The 22797-nt window shown below is 41.2% G+C and overlaps 1 protein-coding gene across 5 annotated transcripts in view; it reads right to left on the bottom strand.

Annotated features, from left to right (window-relative positions):
• CDK14 (cyclin dependent kinase 14) overlaps positions 1 to 22797 on the bottom strand; it is a 701555-nt gene that overhangs the window by 486905 nt on the left and 191853 nt on the right. For all 5 annotated transcript variants that reach the window (XM_073581965.1, XM_073581962.1, XM_073581963.1 and 2 more), the window contains one exon: positions 5444 to 5538. In XM_073581965.1, the coding sequence (XP_073438066.1) occupies positions 5444 to 5538 (95 nt within the window). The remainder of the gene's footprint in view (positions 1 to 5443; positions 5539 to 22797) is intronic.

Raw genomic sequence — 22797 nt, 5'->3', positions numbered from 1 at the left:
TACAGAATGTGTTTCGGCTGCATGGGGTCCCAGATGAGATCATCTCTGATCGAGGCTCCCAATTTACGTCAAGATTCTGGAAAGAGTTCTGTTCTGCACTCAATATTGATGTGTGCCTTTCTTCCGCCTATCACCCCCAGACAAATGGTCAGACAGAACGGACCAATCAGACCTTGGAACAGTATCTTCGGTGCTACGTCAGCCACCTTCAAGATGATTGGCTGGACTTACTTCCTTTGGCGGAGTTTTCTTATAACAACTCTCAGAACGCCTCTACTAAGGTAACACCGTTTTTTGCAAACCTGGGTTACCATCCCAGTATCTTTCCCAGGTCTCCAATAAAGTCCCCGGTTCCGGCTGTAGAGGAAAGGCTTATTACGATGAAACAGAATATGGAGGTTCTAAAAGAGACCCTGACTTCAGCCCAAGAGCGCTACAAAAGATCGGCAGATAGATTCCGCAAACCAGCACCTGTGTTCAAGGTAGGGGATTCCGTATGGTTATCCACCAAGAATTTAAAATTGAATGTTCCTTCACAGAAGCTGGGACAGAAGTTCATCGGCCCTTTCAGGATTAATGGCATTGTGAGCTCTGTGGCCTGTCGCCTGAAGTTACCTAGGACTATGAAGGTACATCCCGTATTTCATGTTTCCCTACTAAAGGCTGTCTCACCCAATACTTTTCAGGGTCGTGTTGTGCCACCTCCACGGCCAGTGATAATTGATGGGCAAGAGGAATTTGTGGTCAATGACATTATCGACTCCAGAATTCGCAGAGGTCGGCTCCAGTATCTGATTAGATGGCAGGGGTATCCCCCTGAAGAAGACTCTTGGGAACCGGTGGAGAACATCAGCGCTCAAAGGAAGATTTCTCTTTTCCATCAGAGATTCCCCGGGAAACCAGGTTCGGGATCGTCCTGAGGCCGCTTCTAAGGAGGGAGTAATGTCAGGACTCTGGACATCTTTGCTATGTTCTGGAATTTTGCCCTTCTCCAAGATGGTGGTCTGGCCTTCATGTGTTCCTGTCTGCTGCCTTTAAGACTCCACCCCAGTTATTAATCAATGCTGGAGTATTCTGCCTGTGTTCCTTTGAGTACTGGGTTGTCCTGGCTTCACAGCTGCTGTAGCTTGCTGAGGTTGTTCCATTCGTGGTTGCTTCAAGAGACTATACTGCACACCTCTGCTGCTGCCCGCTCCACAGCCGCTGGCTGTCTCCGCTGCTCTGCTGTCCTGTTACCTGCTGCCACCTGATCGGTGAGACTTACTGTTTGCTCCGTCCTAGAGAATCTACCGTGTGCTTGCTACTTGTGGTTCTGCGATTCCGGCTGACTCAGCGGCCCTGCCGTGCCCTAACCGGACCAGGGTTAGGGTACCCACTGGATAGACTTTCTGAGAACTATACCGTACTGATAACGGCATCTGTTTCCATAGTGGCCGGCTATAACGTTCTGGACTTTGTTTCTAAACTATGCTTCAAGCATTCGATACTTTGAAAGGCGTATACCCTGCAACTGGCCGCTGACCTCTAGCGGCAGTTTATTGACTTTTGTGTTTGCCTTGTTCACACTGTGCACGCATGGTTTTGCTGTGTTCTTATATAAACTTGATTCACTTAACTCTGGACTCTGCTGTGATTGTGCTTCTTGCCAAGAAACCCCTGTAGTATCCACTATAGTTGTTACAATCGGGCAGTGTCGGGGTTTGTGTCTAGAAATGGGGGAATTAGCGTTAGGCACTTTGAGTTGGAGGCAGGTGTCGGTAATTTTTGGCTGGACGATGGGGTTCATTTAAATTCTATTGGTGTTGATTTGTGGGCATTGGCAATCCAGGAGGGGATTGAGAGGGCCTTGGTGGTTTGGGGGCACTCACGAGCCTGAGGTGGTCAGGGCTGTTCGTGGTTGGCGGGGGGTGGGGTTCTTGGAGTTGGCGGTGATTGGTCGGGGAAGGAGTTGGAAGTAATATTCCTGACAGTTTTAAAAGGGTATGGGGGGATCTGGCTTTTTGGCTATGGGCTCTGGACGGGGTTTTTTACCTCGGGAGCTCTGGTGGTTAGTCTCCCGGAACGGGAGTTACGGTGCCCTCGAGCTGGGCTGGACGGCTGAGGGTATCATGGTGGTCGAGTTTTTACATTGGTTTTTGGGCCAAAAAGGTTTTATATCCAGATCTTTTAGCTCCAAGAACCCTCCCCTCATATTATTTGCATTATGATTAATATTTTGATGTTTATTGTTAATGTTATTGTTCGTTAATAAAATCGGCCGCTGTGGCCAAAATTATCCAAAGAATTTGAAGTTGTAGTGTGTGTTATTTTAGGAGTGGGGGGATACTGGGAGCTGGGTAGGTATTGGGAAAAAAAGGGAAAAACTGTAGTCGCCATATGCGGTCATGTAATGTGATCATCTGGAGACTGACATTGGGCAGGATGTGTCGGCATATGATAGGGCTCACCATTTACATCTCTACCTAGCCTCAATATTGAAGAGAAGATGGTTATACAGAGCCAGGACTAAACAATCTGGGCGGTGGAACAACAAGTGGACACATTGGCTCATGGTCTTGTGAAAAGAGCCTCCAATCCTGCCAACGGGGCTCGGAAAGTGGTGCATTGCGATCAGTTGATGCTGATTAATAGAGATTAGTGAATTGATCAGATGCAAATTGAATTCAATCCAAATTTTATGAAATTCACAGATTGTGGGGAATCCAAACAATGTGATTTGCTGTGGGCAAATCCCCCCCAAAAATGCCCACCACTATTGTACACAAAGCTCAATATTGCATCAACCAGAGAAGGCTGACATGACCTCAAGTGCGGCCCATGTAGGTTTCCGTATAATAATTTGGAGCCAATAAGGAGGGACTATCATAAGCTTGTATAAAAGCCGAGGCAGAGAATGCAGCAGATATTTAGAAGTGAATCGGGATACTGGAAGGACGTCACAACTTAAATTATAAAGCATTGAAGAAACTGTACAGATAATGTCTGACAACACAGATACCATCTATTTATACATATACCTGTATGTATATACTCCTCAACATAAAATGGCAACACCAAGAAAGAAAAGTCATGGAATTATGGAAATCACAGGATGGATAGGCAGGAAAAAAGGAAAATTTTCAAAAAAATCTGAATTTAATCAGTATTGAACATTAGAGTCACTGGTAGAAATCCCTGCACTTAACCTTACTGATAGCAACCAAGGAGTGTATTAATATTTGCCTGAGGAATGTTCTGCCAGACTGAATGCACTTGGACAAATCATCAAGATCCGCTGCTGGCGGCTCTCTTTGCGATTGGTGACCATTGACATCCCAGATGTGCCCATGGAAGACAAGTCCGCTTGATGTCATGGTAGCACATTTAGAGCATGCAGGCTGCTCATGGTAGCACAAGCAATATGCGGCCTAGTATAGAAACGTTGTAAACATCTCATGGTATACTTTGGAGAAATGGCCGTAACACTGGTTCCATAAACAAATCAATGTAACGCTGACCTGTTATTGTACCCGGAATGAATAGAAGGGTTTGGTTATTGTACATTATGCCACTCTACACCATAATTCCGGGAGTAGGATTGGTGCAACATTCCCTCATGAATGCCTCTTCACGGCGTTGCCAAACCAATTTCTGGCTATCACTGCATTCAAGAGAATAGCATGACTAATTACGGAAGAGGCTAGAACTTCATTCCAGCCTCCATTGCAGTCTTACTCAGCACCATGATGGCCTTTGAGACCGGTGGTGTGATGTCAATGGAAGACCTGTAGTTGAAAGTCTGTCCAATGTTGTGCAAACACCTTCTGATGGATCGTGTAAACAATGTTTAAAGCCCTAGGCTTAATATGTGACATCCAATTTTTCTTGCAGAACAAAATGTATCAATAGTGGGAAACGTGGTATTTCTAGTCTCCAAAGTGTCCCGGGAGCCGTTTTTCAACATGACACCAGGCTGCATGTTGCTTATGTAACTGTGAGCTGCTTGCATAATCTAAATGTGCTACCATGGCTGCCGCATCTACAGACTTGTTTGTCATCGAGCACATCTGTGAGATCTTAGCTTGGCAATTGCAAAAGGAGCTGCCAGCAGCGGATCTTGATGATTTGCCCAAATGCATTTAGCGTGGGAGAACATTCTACAGAAAATCATAAATAACCTCAATTGAAGTGGTTAAAAGAAGTAGCATGTTCATGCTTCAGGTGATTTTTCTGCTAGGAAGCTGCTCGCCGCTATACTGGAAAGTAGAAGGAAATAATGCCGATGGCAGAGCAACCGCCAAAAAAACACAGCAAAGCCTTCAGTAAAGTTGCTTACGGAAAAAAAAAAATGACATTTTTCTAAAGCGGTTATGCATAGAAAACTAGGCATGCAGCCAATAAAGATGGATTACATAGGTTCTATAAAAGCTGAGACAGGGAATTCAACAGATATTTTGAAGTGAATCTGGATAGTGAAAGGACGTCACAGGATGGGTCACTGGAAAGCAAAAAGTTGTCTGCACATATTCTAACTATGAGCAGACGGAGTTTCTTTGAAGGGGTCAATTATTACAAGGTTCGTAGTAGAGACCTCTTCACTTTGGAAATGTTCCTCCTTTGTGGATTTTTTTTTGTTTCCTGAAGCGTTTTCGAACGCAGTTTTGAAGAGTTATTGAATTGTTTTGAAAGAGATTTATTCCTGAATTGCTTTTTTTTTTTTGCAGCCTTTTTACTGGACAGTGCCTTGTTTGGAACAGCTTCTACCAGACATAATATCATCCTTTAGACCCTACCCAGAATATCTGTCTAAAACCTTCAGCTATCACGTTACGTGGTAAGCACTGCAGCCAATCAATGAGCTCAGTGGCTCTGCCACAGCATACGGCATGTGCCACTCAGAGCCACTGAGCTCACCGATTGGCTGAAGCACTGTCAATGTGACGCCAGCACCGCAGAAAATAAAAAACCCCCGAAAGCAGCGGCCGACACACCAATCTGGACCTGAGGAGGGTAGAGTAAAACATGGGTTGTGTTTCTAAACAAACTGCATTCTGGGACAGGGGTTTTCCGGTTTCAGAATTTAGATAGGTAATTCTGTATAACTATTATTAATAAATTTTTTTAAATGCCTGGTTACATAGTAGAAATATAATATATGAGGCCTAAAGATCTCTAAATAGCTCAACAGCTCTAGAAAAAAATAAAATAATCCCTTAAAAGTTCACACAGATGAGCTTGCCCATTTATAAAGAATCCTCGTTTTGCAGTGGTATAACTTGACGTTTGTGGGACCCAATATAAAATCTCCAACAGGACCCCCAACTATCATGTCTTTAATACTTATAGTCTCTTTACATGGACCTAAAGGACCTTTCCTATTGGTTCCCCTATGCTCCAGGGTGCATGTGTGACTGCACTCCCTGCACCTATTACAGTTACGCCTTGATCATTCAGAAAGACTTACTTGCTTTTGCCTTTATAAACGGTAGCGTACGAGCCTTCTCCTAATTTTTCTAGCTTCTCATAGGAGTCAGCCTTCCCAAATTTAGGACTTGTTGGCTAGAAGGAAAAAAAAAAAGGAAAAACACAAAAATCACCAAAACATTCCAGCAATAGTCAAGGATATGATAAGTGGTAAATGAATAGATGTTATCAGTCAATGTTACCAAAGCAAAACCAAATGTGCAATGACCATTCACATGCGGTATGAACTCGAATCAGTGATGTGTTTTCCTTTTTTTTGTACCCGTGAAGAGAATGGAAGGCCCCAAATACTATAAAAAACATGGCGCAGATACCTAGCCTTTCAAAAATGGCTTTCACTCATATTATGGAGAAGAAGAGAGGACTTTTTTAACACTCCATCCAAAGCCTTTCTAGGTCCAGATACTTGGAATTCCTTTAGTTTGCATATATTTTAGCAATCTTTACCCAATTTTTTTAATTTTGTAAAGAATGATCTTGAACATTTTAATTTCTAGGTAACAGTTGGCCACCACACAACATTGTAGGTTGCTTGAATTGTTGCTATTTCTGTTTCCCTACACAGAAGTAATTGGAAGACCCATTAAATCTTGGACATGGCCTTTGGCCGATGCCCATTACGGTTCCAAAATTGGGTTCAAGAGCCATGGAAATTCACCAACAGACCTCTATTGAGACAGGAATTATTTTTTTAATACATTCATGGTTGAACAGTCTGTAGAAGCTGAAATTTAAAGTCCTGGATACCTTTTGCAAGGCAATAAGATTTTTATTTATAGTACAAATGGCATGCATAGATAAAAAGGATCCCCAGTATTCCCATGATACATCCTTACATACATTAATATCTCATTTTTTTTTTACAATACCAGAAGACACAAAGAGGTTCTAACATGAAAAAGATTTATTCAATGACACGCTGCTTATCCACAGCGCATCTTGTTTTTGCTGGACACGAGCAGTGCCTCTATACTAAATTTAACAGGTTTGCTACTTTTTTTTTCACTCCAGCATATTCGGACATAACTCTAAGCTAACATTTTTCAGTATTTTACCATCCAGAACAGTAATTTTAAGATTCCGTTCAGTAAATAGCAGTCACATCAAAAAGCACAAGCTGTGACGGTGTTACATTAATGTTAATTTAATTGGAGAAAACCCTTGTGTTAAGCCTGCTCTCCGGAATAATTTCATGTTTAATTCATAAAAAATATAAATATTTCCTCTTGTGTAAAATAAACCTTGAAACAGAATAAAATAAAGTGAACCTGAGCAAAAAAACATAAAAAATTATAGCAAAAGGAGCAAAAAATAAAAAAAATGTATACCATTAACATAAATGTATACCATTAGAAAGTGTATATACAGATTTTCTTTAATTTTTTCTAAAGTATAAAATGATATTGTTGTATTCCCTCGGTGTAATTCATCTTCACAAAGTATCATAACAACACCTGCTACTTTTTCAGGAAAGTCTAGAGAGACAATAAAAAGGAGCTTTAATGGAAGATTAAATCCAGAACTACCTGGCGCCTCTGTGGGGATTATATGTCTCATGCATCTTTTATTGCAGAAAACAGCTTGAAAATGTCGCTCTTTATCACTAGATGTACGTTTAGGGGGAACTTTTTTTTCCCCATTTTTATTGAAATCTACTCTGAAAGAACAGTATCCCACAGGGGACACTTATCGTTAATTATGTGAAGTGTAAATATTAATTTAAGAGCAATTATTCTCATTTTGTAAGACGTCTTACGGAAAAATGTCACCTTTACAGCTGCTTTAAAGCGTACCTGTCATTTTACTCCCAAACTGTAGAAAACCTTGGTCTTGCTGCCATCACCCCGTCAACAAGTTAAAACTGCCTTTGGTGCAAATAACTGTCTAATATGTAGAGGAACTGCCCTTATTATTGAGGTCGGTAGAGTGCCATCCACTTTTTTTTTTAGTGAGTGGTTCCTCTTTATCAGCATTCTGCCAGCACAGCCAATGCTGGAACTTCCAGTCCATCACTTCTAAGCATGAATTTCTTCTGCCATTGTACAATAACTTGCCTATCCTGAACCAAAAGTGGACTTGTCCTTTATGTCTCTGTGTATCTTGGGAGACAGGAGAACAGGAGCAGAGACAAATACCCACCCTCATGTCCTGTAGCGAGACAAAGACCCGCCCCTACTTCCTGTAGAGAGACAAAGATTTGCCTGCCATTTCAACCACTTCAAGTTGTTGGCCTCCTGAAGAAGCCAATGCGAAACGCGCGTTGGGGCTGCTATCATGGTGTCTCTCTGGGGAATTATGGGTATGTACATTATTTAACTTATGGATGTGTACAGCATGTGGTGCATTATCATTAGTACATAATCTATAGACCCCAAATTGGTATGTGGTATATGGTCAACTCTGCCCATATACGGTAATATTGTAAGCACTAGTACTATTGAAAGTAATTGAACATGTATATCTTATGATTGCTCCCCCCACTCCTTTACATGATACAAACAGAGAGACCCATTTTTCTGTTTAGCCATCGCTCTCTATGCTGCTTGTCTGGATACCATTTTCATGTTAATGTTCCATATCCCTTTGCATTTATCTGCCACTTCCAGTAGCCAGTTAAAGACTTGTCCTATAATCCATGTAGTGAGATAAAGAACCACACCTCACTTCATGTGCACAAAGACCCATCCCCACTTCCTGTAGAGAGACTAAGACCCACCCCCACTTCCTGCAGAGAGAAAAAGACCCGCCCCACTTCCTGTAGAGAGACAAGACCTACCCCAACTTCCTGTAGAGAGAAAAAGACCCACCCTCCACTTCCTGTAGAGAGAAAAAGACCCACCCCCACATATTGTAGAGACTAAGACCCACCTCCCACTTCCTGTAGAGAGAAAAAGACCCCCCCCACATATTGTAGAGACTAAGACCCACCTCCCACTTCCTGTAAGGAGACAAAGACCCACCCCCACTTCCTGTAGAGAGAAAAAGACCCGCCCCATTTCCTATAGTGAGACAAAGACCTTCCCCCACTTCCTGTAGAGAGAAAAAGATCCACCCTCCACTTCCTGTAGAGAGAAAAAACTTGCCTGCCACTTCAAGTAGCCAGAAAAAGACCTGTCCTACAATCCATGCAGCTAGATTAAGACCCACTTCCATTTTCTGTAACGAGATAAAGACCCACCCCCACTTTTTGCAGAGACAAAGACCTTCCACTTCCTGTAGAGCAACAAAGACCCTCTGCCTACTTCATGCAGACAGATTAAGACCTACCCTCACTTCATGTAGACAAAGACCCACCCCCACTTTATGTAAAGAAAAAGACCCACCTCCCAATTCTGCAGAGACAAAGACACCCCCCACTTCCTGTACAGAGATGAAGATACACCCCCACTTCCTGTAGAAAGGAAAAGGCCAGGCCCATTTCCTGAAATTCTTTTTCTCCTGATACATACCTCCATATCTCTTGCAAATCATTTTATTCATTAAATGCCTACTTTAGCTATAAAGCACAATCACTTTAGCTAACAGAAGAACAGACCTATCCATGCAATATGTTGACCCTCCATAGGTTAATAATCAGACTTGGTTGGATTTCATCAAAGTGTGAAAAGGTCTAACATAAAATGCTGCATATTTTAGTGCACACCCTCTTTGCAAGGGAATCTGCAACTTTTTACCTGTTTCACTACTTTTCAAAAATGGTAAAAAAAAATGTTGCAAAGTTCTAAGGAAGAATAGTGGCCAACTGCAATTTAAAAGATTTACAATTTTATAAATTACAGCTCAAATCTACTCTAGTTCATAGAAACATTACCACATCTGCTGTGTAGCCTTAGAGCTAAATGGTAAACTTCTGTCTACCGGTAGCGACCACTAGGGGGAGCTTCTTGTATACATTAGTCTACAGTGAGCTCTTAAGCTCCTTCTAGTGGTGCCTAAAGGAATTTCAGTAGCAGGAATTGGAGCTCCTGCCTCTTCAATGATATTTTGGGGATAAATTAAAACAGAATTTTGAACCAATGCCAACCAAAATAAAACATCACCTAACCACTGGGTTTGTGGTTCCCCACATCCCAACAGCTGCAGTGCAATGGTTAGCAACAGTTCCAAGTGGTAAAGTTGTGGCATTGAAAAAATCAGGGTGGGGAAATGATTAAAAATTGCCTTATAGTGTCAACAGCATAATTATTTTTAAAGGGATATTTCCATGTCACACATTTTCAGCATACCCACAGTATGTAATGGGCCCTATCATGTGCTGCTGATAGTAGAAAAGGAGTCGGAATTCCCATACAAATAAATGGGAGTTTCTAAATAAACAAACAGAGGTCATACTACACATTTACAGCACATAAATATACTAGGTGGGAATACCCCTTTAAATATAATCAGCTTCTTATTTACATGAAGTTCCCACAATCCCCTGGGACATTACATAAAGTAGATGTACAGCAGTAAAATAAATTTTGCAGCATTTGGGAACCGTGTGTTCTCCGCAGAGTGTGATATCTAATAAAGTAAAAATACACAAACACCAGATATAGTATTATATATGAGATATATAATGTCTATATAAAAATATGTATAAAAATTTAAGTGATGAATTTTATAAAAATAATATCATATACATATACACACACTACCACCAGTGTTCAGTGAAATTAGTGGTTTACCCACTGATTAAAGGACCAAATCCCAATCTACCGAAAGACCCCTTGACCAGAAAAGACCAAACAAGATATAATTGATTAAATAATTTTTATTATATTAGTGGTAAAAAATGTATATTTAAAACCAACTTAAAAACAATATGCACGTAGGGACACTTGTATGACAATAAATTGGACCAAATTATATATATATATATATACACATACACACACACACACACACACTATATTCACATATGTATTCCTCAATATATAAAAATAAAAAGCTTTTGTGCAGGTAAAAAAATTAAAAAAAAAATTTTTAAAGAAAAAATATAAAAAATTTTTTTTTTTTTTTTTTAAATCCCAATACATCGTTCACAGGAAGAGTGCAAAATAAAATGCAAAAATAAGATGACATATATCAATATTCAATGAAATATAAAGTGCAATGTACATGTGCAAAGAACAATCAATCTTTGAAACCAATGACTACTGCAATATAAAGTGCAGTGTGCAAGTGCAATTAGTAACCGCAACATTAAACTCACATTACCATGCAAAAAAAGAGTCACAGTGACTTGAACATAAAGTGCAGTGCCACTGATGAAGGAAACTTTCCGAAACGTGCGTCGGGGAGCACGCTAATGGGACGTGGTGACCCTTAAAGGTACATGAGCTAATTCCCTGTATTCCTCTGCAGCACTGCACTTTATGTTCAAGTCACTGTGACTCTTTTTTTGCATGGTAATGTTGCGGTTACTAATTGCACACTGCACTTTATATTGCACTAGTCATTGGTTTCATAGATTATGATTGTTCTTTGCACATGCACATTGCACTTTATATTTCATTGAATATTGATATATTTCATCTTATTTTTTCATTTATTTTGCACTTTTACTGTGAATGATATATTGGGATTTAAAAAAAAAAAAAAAAAAAAAGTTTCCAAAAATTTATTTCTTTAAAAAAAATTTTTGATTTTTTTTACCTGCACAAAAGTTTTTTATTTTTATATTTTTTTATATATTGAGGAATACATATGCGAATATAGAGTATATATATATATAATTGGGTCCAATTTATTGTCATACAATTGTCCCTATGTGCACATTGTTATTAAATATACATTTTTTACCACTAATATAATAAAAATTATTGAATCAATTATATATTGTTTGGTCTTTTCTGGTCAAGGGGTCTTTCGGTAGATTGGGATTTAGAGTGTGATATCTGTATACCCCCAGGCTTCCTGCACTTTTATTCCTCAGAAATACTGTAGATTTACCGAAGAAAGGACATTATTTTATTATTTATATTTTTCCTTTCAAAGTTCTACATTTACATAAGAAACTTCCATAAGAACAGTGTACAAACTTTTTGGACCTGATTTATCAAAACTGTATAATAAAAAGTATAAAAATTCACATTAATCTGAAGGTGCACAATTACCCTGATCCGAACGAAGAGTAAGTCTAATTCCTGTTGCAATTAATTCATAAAATCTGGCAAAAAATAAAAAAAGCCATCTATTACAAGGGAAGTAATCACCGTAGAATGCCCTCAGCACTCCGCAGCGCTCGGTAAGAGATTGAACTAGAGTGCTAAGAACACTGTACTATGATTGGTCAGCCAGTCACAGCAGACTAACATTCCCTGCTGTGATTGGCTGAGAGACAGATAGAGGGTGCAGCATGAAATAAAAACAAAACAAAACTCTATACTTCATTTTATGCTGGTCCAAAACTAATATTTATTTTTATCCTATCTATTTAATGTTATTAACTACTCTTTTCTAATATGCCTTAATTAAAAAGTCCCTATTGTTCCATCATTACACTCTTGAACTGCTTTATTTTTTTTTTTAACTACTTCCTCTTTGATGACACGATGTTTGAGAATCCCGGTGCATGCTGGGATACTCAAATGAGTATAGCGATAGTTGCCCCTATCCCGATATGAAAAGTCAAGTGGTGTCACTTGCGGGGGTTTGGCTGATTTCTGCTTTTCATGCATGCCGGTTATTATTTTAACAACGCACACTGACAGTGCGCTCTCTTGTCGGCTGGTCACTTCTGATCAGAGTCGGCAAGGGAGCGCACTGTCACTGTGCATATTGCACTGTGACAAGAATCTGCTAAGCATACGTGGGAATTAACCACTGGCTCATGCTCAACAGTGCAGGGGCTAGCTCAGCCTCTGAAATGGACATCACTGAAGACGCTTAGTTTTAGGGTGGGGGCAGAGGTTGTGGCAGTGATGCAGATGACAACTCGTTTGACGATCCCAGCATGCAGTAGGATTCTCCATCTAAGCGTGAAGAAGTTAGATAGTGTAGTTAGGGAATGGTAGGGACTTGATAATTACAAAATATTAGAACATAGATTAGATTAGGATATTAAATAGATAAGAGATTTTGGAACAAAATATATTTTAGTTTCGGACAACCGCTTTAAGGCTACTAATAAGGGATTTCCAGTAATGGACAGTCCCTTTAAATTTTACTTAAAAAAAAAAAATTGAAAAGGAAAAAAGAAAAAAAAAAAATCAGGCTTAAAAATAACAGCTCAACTCTGATTACTTCCTGTGTGCAACTAGTTGTTCTATAGTTTGACTTGTGGCTTGGTTAATATCATTGGTCATGTTGCAAGGCTTGGGCATAATCTAACAGGATAGTTATCACCATGATTCTTTTCTTCTGGAAGACGGATAATTTGCAAATTGTTCCCCAAGGAGCATTGGTAATAAGACTCTACGTGACTGCAGACTTGTGGTTCTTCACAGTGCGCACAGTGAGTGCTGTGACTAGAGATATCCAGCATTGTTTATTTCACTTATATTGAGTGGTCCAATGCATGTCTAGCTGGCATGTGAGTGACCGCATGTATGCAAATCGCGTACATTCGGTACGGTGATTACCAGCTCCCGACACCAGCACTGTAGAATACTGACAGCGTGCATAGTGCTCGCTGTGAGGATTCACAGGTCTGTAGTCACAGAGTAACTGCAGACTTGGACCTCCAAGTCTGGAAAACCTCTCTATGGACAGCACCCCTTCTAAAACCAAGGGTAACTGTATAAATCTAGTGATAAAACACAGCTGACCCGTCACTGGATATTCCACATATAGCAAGAAGAAGAAATATTGATGACGCCATTTCAGTGGTTGCAGATTCCTATGTGGACAGACATCCCCGACCAAAATAATAAGTGACCACATATATGAGATAAAGAGGAAAAAACTGCTTGCTTTGCACTAAGGGTACGTGCACACGTTGCGGATCGCTATGCGGAATTTTCTGCGCGGAATCTACATCTCTTGGCAGAATCCGCAGGTCAAAATACGTTTGTTTTTTTAAGAGGATTCCCAGCGGATTTCCCCTGCGGATTCCTATAATGGAATGGGTGTAAAAACGCTGCAGAATCCGCACAAAGAATTGACATGGTGCAGGAAAAAAAAAAGCGCTGCGTTTCCGCACGGATTTTTCCGCAGCATGTGCACAGCATTTTTTTTTCCCCATAGAATAACATTGGACTTTAAATCACTTGTGGATCTGCTGCGGATCCGCAGAAAATCCACAACATGTGCACATACTCTAAAACTTCCATTTTCCAAATGTCACATTTAGCTTCTGGAAGCAGCGAGCACAATATCACCATCCACGGCATGTCACATGTCATATTAGGATTATTAGATATTTTACTCTACGCTTATTTATTTTTATTTTTTTAAATGTCAGCTCTCGTCCCTTCCTGGTCGGTATCTGTCACATAGAAAAAAATCATTCTAAATTATAATCTACGACTTGTGAACTGGTAACATTTCCAATAAAATGTTAGTTGTAAATGACGTGCAAGAGATTAGCATTAACATTTATAGTTAAGAGCATTGGGGAGAACAGAAAAAAAATAAATAGAACATAAAGGAAGAAACAGCAAGTGCAACCCCGAGCCACTCAGTAAAGCTCCTAAAAACTACACGGAACCGCCCTTTTTAGATCATGTTTGGGAGACTACCCCATGAAAAATGGGATTAATTACAACTGGTTGATAGAGAAGAAAGAAATAATAAAGTCACTAGGTCAAACTTGACCATTTTTTTGCTCTTATTTTATTGCCACTGCTCCAATGAGTTTTAAGAGTTTTTGTTTTCCTTTTGTAAAATCTACTATACGGTTTCAGAGATATGGGCAATTTCATCTAGTGCTAATTCTTATGGTCTTTATAAGGGGGCGTGTCACACAGGATCCTCGGGGGCGTGTCTTTAGGTTACTCTTCAATGGTCAAGACCATACAAGTTAGCACAAAAATAAAAAGGCTGATATCTCTGGGACTCTATGTCGAAATTTATAAAGAAAAAAATTTGAATATTTAGGGGAATGGCGAGAATAGAAGAACATCAAAAATCAAGGTTATTTTTTAATGGATAGTGGTCAAGTTTGCCCCATAATTTCTAAAATTTACCTTTGGAACCCTGATGACGGAGCAAATTTTAAATAAATTGAAACTGTCACACGTAACACGGTTTCAGTTGAAACTTAATGTTAAAACTTACAATATTTTGTTTATTTCATGTTCATTTTCATTTTTTTGGTTTTTAAGTACAGTTACATTGTTCCTCAGGGTATATGCCAATATATCTAAAAGCATGCATTCCTTGGGGGTTTGGTGGATGCCTTGGGTAAATAAGGGGTGAATTTTATAATCTCCCACAAAAGGGAAATCAAAGCTTGATGCAGACACCTGTTGTGAGTTCATTCTCTGGTTCACCAGTTGTGAGTTCTCCTTCCACACTCCCTCTGGTGGTGGCAGGAGGTGGTGGGGCTGATTTGATCGGTGGAGATCTGCCACCTGAGAATGAGGATGACGATTGGACCTTAGGAATCTCAGATTGTATTTAAGACAGCCGACGCCCTATTCAGTTGCTGGTGATTCCTTCTGGCTTGTCAGCTCTTGGTTTTCAGCTCTGTTCCAGTCATCTAAAGCTAAGTTTTTCTGCTAATGTTCACACTTGATTTTGTTGGTCTATTCAGTTTTTTGTGTGTTCAGCCAGCCCCGGCTGGGGGCTGTGCTGAATTTCCACTCTTATTTATCAGTATTTGCCAATTTGCTTTTTGTCCCTTACTAGTTTGGTCTCTTTTTGCTCTGTCTCAAAATATTTCAGAGTGTTGATATAGTGGGAGAAGTCTAGTGACTTCAGGGTTAATTTTGCCATCAGAAGTGTTGGACATTATTTTGTAGGGTTTTGGGCAGATTGCAGACAGTGTCTTTCCTTTCCTCTCCTGTCTAGTTAGTTTGGGCCCCATCGTTTGCTCAGCCTATTTTCCTACCTGTGTTTGTGTTTTCATCTTGTTTCACCGTCAATACATGTGTGGGGGCTGTCTATTCCTTTGGGGTCTGCTCTGGGGCAGTTAGTTTTCCCTTTTCTTGCTTTAGGCTTATTTAGTCCTCCGGCCGTGACGAGGCGTCTAGGAACATCGTGGGCACGCTCCACCTGCTGCTAGTTGTGTGGTAGAATCAGGGATCTGCAATCTGCATAGTTACCAACCTCTCTAGTTTTTCTGGGCTTAGCATGTTTAGGTTTTTTCCTCCTCGGTGACCCATTCATAACAGACACCTTAAAAGTATAGACCCCAAACCATACCCCTTTTATTTCCACACCCCCACACCCTTTGTATATACAAAACCATCCAAGGCCGCTCTGTATATACATACCCAACTACAGCCCCTCAATTACAGATACCAAATCAGACCCCTCACTCTTGTTTAGAGACCCCAGACCACTACTGCATATACAACTCCAGATAAGACCTAGCTAGCTGTATATACTGACTCTATTACTGCTCCCCCATTTACAGACCCCAGAGCAGTCCCACTTTGTTTAGAGCCCCCAACAAATACAGACCATGGGGGGGGGAGAAAACTCCATGGTGCCGATTCATCATTACTATTTCTGCAGTTTTCTGGAGTAATTTTCTCTTTTTTAGTGGCTTTACTATTATTTTTTCAAGTTTTTTTTTCCTTCACAGCTTTTCTTTTCCAGATGTTTTAGACACATTCATGAAATGCGACTTTTACCAAATGTCCCTTTTTTTTTCTTTTTTTTAATCATTTCGCTCCAGTCCTCCCACCTCACTGCAGTAAGATTTCTGGTGGAGTTTTCAATTTGGGTCAACTTCAGATAAACCTGGGACTTTTAAAAGAGTTAGCAAATCTTTTTGATGCTGAAGTGTCACAAAAACTGGTTAAAGATTAAAAAAAAAAAAAAGAACATTTTTGATTTTGCACCAAATTCATGAACCGCATGCACCATTTTTAAAGTCCTGTGACCACATCTGGCTGGCAACTTAATACTTTTCATAGTAAGGTGGCATGAAAGATGCGTATGACTACGTGATAACAGCAGTCTAAGGAGAAGCTAAACACATGGCCCGGCCATGGCTGTGAGGAATATTATCAGATGTGCTTTGATATCCATTGATCACAACTAATTTCAATAAGAAAATTGCACAATTGAAGGATTTTTTTTCTATAGCTTTCATAAACGATCCAGGATTTTGCATGGAATTAAAATTGTGCTAAAATTGGACAATTTTCCAGAATAGCGCCGAATATAGTAAAATGTCTCTGTGGGTTATTACACCACCTGCTGTCATCCTTAGCGAATACATCAGCATGCATTATACAAAACGGTTCAGTCCTACATCAAAGTGCCAACATCCAGGCTTGGAACAATACATTTTTATTCTCTCACTGTGACAAACATGGAGAGAAAACCCATTCTCTGACACACAAAGTGGTAATTTTTCAGCAGAAGCCCGTGCAGTAGGAAAGGAGGAGCTCAAAGGGCTAAAAAGACCAAAACTGTCAGGAAAAGAAGACTAAAAGGAGTCCAAGGCTTTATGCTCAGAACTTGAGCCCGCGCATCCATGTTAACATAATGTCGCCGGGGGGCGTGGCCTAGCACGCGATGTGAGAAGACGTGCGGTGGAGCTCTCCTGCCACAATCTCCCTTAATATTGGTACCTGAGGCGCTGCCGAACGCTGAAATCACTCTAAGGAGTGTGCAGAGACCCAGGGAGCAGCAGTGAGCGGAGTGCGGTCTGGTGGAAAGGAGTCCCGCACGAGGATGACGTGCAGGAGACAGAAGGAGCCAGCAGCGTCGGGAAGCTCTCAGGCCCAAGATGGCGCCGAGACTGCAGAGGAGGCGGCAAGGGCGAGCGCGGCAAATCAAAGAAAGATGGAGGTGATCGCTCGGCTGGAGCGCTTTGCGAGGTCAGAGGAGGCTGCTAATGAGCGGTCAGTGGCTGAAGGTGAGAGACCTGAAACACCACATGTCCCTGGGAAACAGCAGGAAGAAGGGGGCCAGCCGCGGAGCGGTGGGGAGGAACAGAGATCTCCTGATGTGGCTGCACGTGCTGGACAGCATGAACAGCCGGACACATTAGATATGTGCAGAGCCGACGCTCAAAGATATATTCTCTGTGGTAATGTACAACAAGTCTGCCCTTGCGGCTCTGAACAGTCGTGTGGATGATTTAAAGGGAGAGATGGTTGCGATTAATGCTGCAGTGCGCAAAGTTGAACAGAGAGTGGAGGTGGTGGAAGAACGGGTGGGAAGCGCTGAAGACCAGGTTAATGAACTGTTGAAAAGGGAAAAAAAAGTATGTGAACTGGAATTTAAAACCGATGATCTGGAGAACCACTCCCACAGGAGCAACCTGAGGATTGAAGCAGAAGGAAATAACCACACTTAGTACATGGAGTCATGGCTGAAAAATACTGTAGGAGGGGATGGTCTCACTAAAATGTTTTCCGTTGAAAGGGCACATCGTGTGCCCACTAGACCCCTGCCCCCAGGATCAGCCCCAAGAGTCATCTTGGCTAAAGTTTTGAATTATCGGGACCGGGATACTCTGCTGAGGAAAGCCAGGAACTGTGCGGAACTAACCATGGACGGCAATCGCATCTCCATATATCCAGATTATTCTGCAGTGGTCCAAAAGCTACGGATGACGTTTGGAGAAGTTAAAGGACGACTACGGGACATGGATTTGTGCTATTCAATGATTTACCCAGCTAAGCTGAGAGTCGTAGCCTTGGATCGGGTGCACTTTTTTCAAAATCCAGAGGAGGCGACACACTGGCTTGACTCTAACATTAAAAATATCAGAGCGGGACGGTGCCGTTGAAGCATACTCTGAGTGATGTTGAAACAGTGACTAACTGTTATTCAGTTTGAATTTTATAAGTTAATTGTCATCTCCGAGCTGACGTAATGCCATGTTGGTTTATGTGGGTTGTGTTCGGCGGCGCAACGGTAATTGCAGTTTGATAAATGTGGACGGGAGAGTAGTTGGAGTGCAGAGCTTGTATTGTTAGGCTGTGAAAACGCCCTCCTAGATCTCAAATAGAGAGGGAGAGAGAATTCTTACCAGCTTAAAAGTTGTGGGAGACAATCAATTTTTCGGGAGGGGGATGGAAGGGAAGGATGGGAGTTATTTCAGTTGGAAGGTTGGGACAGGGGGTAGAGGCGGGAAGGTGGGGAGGACCGAGATCTCAGTTATAACGAGTCAAATGTTTGGTATTGTAACATATCATGGGGGGTAGAATTACAATTCTAAGCTGGAACGTTAGGGGTCTCGCTAACGTCTCAAAGCGGGCTGCAATTTTACAATATTTGCTGAAGCTGAGGCCCTCAGTGATTTGCCTTCAAGAAACACATCTGGTAGAAGATAAAGTAGCTATGTTACAAAAAAGATGGGTGAGGAAGGCTTATCACTCGACGTACTCGGCCTATGCTAGGGGAGTGTCGGTTTTAATCCACACTTCTACTCCATATGAAGAAGTGGAGGTTATAATAGACAAGGATGGGCAATACGTGTTTATTGTATGTAAGATATTGAATAGATTATTATGTATTGTGTCTTTGTATATCCCTCCACCGTTTTCTGGAATAAAGATACAGGAAATTCTGGACATACCGGGGAAATCGACTGGGGTACCGTTGCTTGTAATAGGCGATGTGAATAATATTGCAAATGATCATTGGGATAAGGGTAAATATACAGGGAGGGAATGTGACACCTTTTGGAAACTACATGAGGGAAATTGGTTGGATAGACTTGTGGAGAGTTCGGAATATGGAGAACTACACTTACTCATGCTACTCAGCGACGTATGGTTCCTTGTCTCGCATTGATGTGGCTTTGGGAAATGAGGGGATGGATAACTTGGTACAGGAAGTGGAATATTTGCCCAGAGTCCTGTCGGATCATTGTCCACTGGTGGTATCTCTACAATTGGGAGAACGGGGGAGGTTGACAGGTATGGGATGGAAAATTCACCCCTTTTGGTTACGGTTGCTGGATATGGGAAAGATAGGAGAGGAATTGGGAGAATTCTTTAGGATAAACGAAGGTAGTGCAGCAGGTCATATAGTCTGGGATACTATGAAGGCGTTTTTGAGAGGGATTTTATTCAGAGAAGTATCTCAATATAAGACTAGGTCTCAAAATCTAGACAAAGCAGTGATGGAGGAATTGAGGGCAGCGGAGAAGGCATTGGGTGCGCAGTGTTCAAAAGCTATGCAGACCCGCATGAGAGTGGCCCAGTCGGAAGTTAATAAACTTCACATCCGTAAGGCAGAGAGACTGCCGGCATTTCAGAAAGAGGCATTCTATGCGGAGGGTGAAAAAGTGGGGCACCTGCTCTCAGTGGTAGCTTCCGCTCAATGGGAATCTTCACATGTGTATGCAATTAAAACTAAGGAAGGTAATGTGGTTACACAGGGGGATCAAATTTTGGATGTATTTAAACAATTTTACAGTGAGCTATACTCCTCAAAGATACATAAAGGTCAAGAGGAGATGGACAGATATAAGAGTGCGATTAAGCTTCCTAGACTAGAGGATGAAGACAGAGAATGGTTGGATAGGCCGCTTGCAGCGGAGGAATTGAGGGTGGCACTGGCGGACATGGCGGGTAGTAAGGCCCCGGGGGCGGATGGCATTCCGGCAGAGGTGTATAAAATTTTTAATGAAGAAGTAATAAGTAAATTGGAGAAGGTATTTAATGAACCGTTGGAGAGGGGAATGTTACCTACATCTATGAGAGAGGCCATTGTTGTGGTCATTCCTAAAGCTGAGAAGGATCCATTGAATCCGGAGTCCTACAGACCAATCTCACTCCTTACGGCGGATATAAAAATTTTGGCGAAGGCCTTGGCCAACAGACTGACCCGTGTGATTGATAAAGTAATCCACCCAGATCAATCTGGATTTATGCCCAATAAATCTACAGCAATCAATTTAAGGAGGCTATATTTAAATATGCAAATTCCAGCCGAAAATGCTGGAAAGAGAGTAGTAGTGTCTTTGGATGCTCATAAGGCCTTTGATTGTGTAGAATGGAATTACTTGTGTTCAGTTCTGTTGGGCCTTGGGTTTGGGTCTAAGTTTATATCTTGGGTGGGGTTGCTATACTCCTCTCCAACGGCAAAAATTAGAGTAAATAATAAATTATCTGATAGTTTCTCATTGCATAGGGGTACGAGGCAGGGATGTCCATTGTCTCCGTTGCTGTTTGCATTAGCCATGGAGCCCCTGGCCGTTAAAATAAGGGATGCACGAGAGATAAAAGGATTTGTCTATGGAATGAAGGCGGAGAAGGTGTCTTTGTATGCCGACGATATTTTGCTATTTTTGGAGGACTCGGGAGAATCTGGATAATGCGGTGGCTTTAATTGAGGAATTCGGGGAATTTTCTGGACTCAAAATCAATTGGGACAAATCGTGCATTATGCCCATTGATGAGGTTGATAGGGGTACGGGGGAGGTGGAGAAATGTCAGCAAAATTGAAGGTAGTTTCGAAATTTAAATATCTGGGGATACAAATCGCCCTTCCTCTGACGAGGTTTGAAGAACTTAATTTAAGCCCTCTGTTACAAAAAATACGTACCAAAATTTCGGCGTGGAATAAATTACATCTTTCTGTAATTGGAAGGGTGAACCTTTTAAAGATGATTGTGATGCCACAGTTGTTATATGTACTGCATAATTCTCCAATTTGGATCCCGCAGAGTAGGTTCTGCAAAATTAAATCGCTGTTTGGTGAACTAATATGGGGGGGGGGGGAAGCCCGAGGTTTAAACAAGAAACTTTGCAGAGGCCAAAGGAGGAAGGAGGCTTAGCGCTCCCTAACCCCTGGGTATATTTTTTATCAGCACAATGCCAGCATATTGGAGGATGGGGGGAAGAGACGGGAAAGGGACAATCGCCCAGTAGTTTGAGATATTTGATTGGAAAATGGCCTCTGGGTGAGAGTTTGTAAGGGGGGCAATTTTTAAAACTGGGTTCTCGGTTTCCTACTGTTCTCCTAATTCATAAGGTATGGGAAAAAGTTAAACAGATTAGAGGTGTCACAGGCCTTACCAAATACTCTCCTATATGGGATAATATAAATTTACAAGAATTTAAGCAAATGGAAGGATTTGGGCCCTGGAGAGAGGCAGGAATTAGAAGGATGGGTCAGATAATGGGTCAAGGGAGACTTAAGCCATTCGTGGAGTTACAAACAGAATTCCAGTTATCACATTTAAATTTATATCATTATAAAAGAATTCAGCATGCGTATCAGTCGCAATGTCGGAGAAAACTTATTGAGATCCAGATTGATATCACGCTGGCTTCCATTTTGGAGAACAGCGGGACAAGGGGGGCAACCTCAGAAGTGTGTAGAGATTTATTATTCACTTTTCTAGTCAAACATCCCATTAAGTCTAGAGTGAAATGGGAAGCTGAATTGGGAGTGATAAATGAGGATAGATGGGAATCTATTTTAGAATATGTGCCTAAGATCTCTATGAGCGAACCTGGGAGGATGTCTCAATTATACGTGATTCATAGAGCTTACAGAACTCCCGATAGACTGTTCAAGATGGGTTTGAGGTCTGATTCTGAGTGTCCACGATGTTCGCAGGAACGGGCAGACATGTTACACATGCTGTGGCATTGCCCTAGATTGTCTACCTTCTGGACAGTAGTATTGAATCGGATTGAATTGATATATAGGTGTGTAATTCCCAGAGACCCTTTGGTCTGTATATTAGGTTATGTGGAAGAATTAGTAGCGGTATCTATGGTCAAACTGGCGATTGCTATTCATAGCAAAGAAATTGATAGCTCGGTTCTGGATCAGAGAAGAGCCTCCGACTAGATGAGACTTTCTTACGCAGGCGGATCATATAAATTTTATTGGAAAAAGTATTTATACTAAGAGAAATAAACTCGACGTATTTCAAAAGATATGGCAGCCATGGGTAGAATGGAATTAGATTTGTGGGGAGGATGCATTATATTATAGATGATGTTCATACTATACAATTGTATATGGATTGTGGAAAGAATATCGGATGGGAGATGAGGAAGACACTGAGGGGGGCTTGAAGGGGGGGGCATAGGGAGGAAAAAGGGGGTGGGGGAGTTTTGTTCATAAAAATATATCATTATATGTGAACAATAGCTTGATGTCATATATGTTATAATTGTTTTCCTTAATAAAAATGTATCTGATTAACATAATGTCGCCCAACCCCCACCGATATTGATTGGCTTGGCCGACAGTGATGGGTATGGGGGTCCCAGGTGAGATAAACATCTGGCATATCTGATTCCGGACTGACGA

The sequence above is a fragment of the Dendrobates tinctorius genome, unplaced genomic scaffold (genome assembly GCF_039654945.1).
Source record: "Dendrobates tinctorius isolate UK_male_01 unplaced genomic scaffold, ASM3965494v1 ptg000070l, whole genome shotgun sequence".
NCBI classification, from domain to species: Eukaryota; Metazoa; Chordata; class Amphibia; order Anura; family Dendrobatidae; genus Dendrobates; species Dendrobates tinctorius.
The sequence above is the reverse complement of the archived record's forward strand: the minus strand, read 5'-3'. Positions and strand labels throughout refer to the sequence as shown.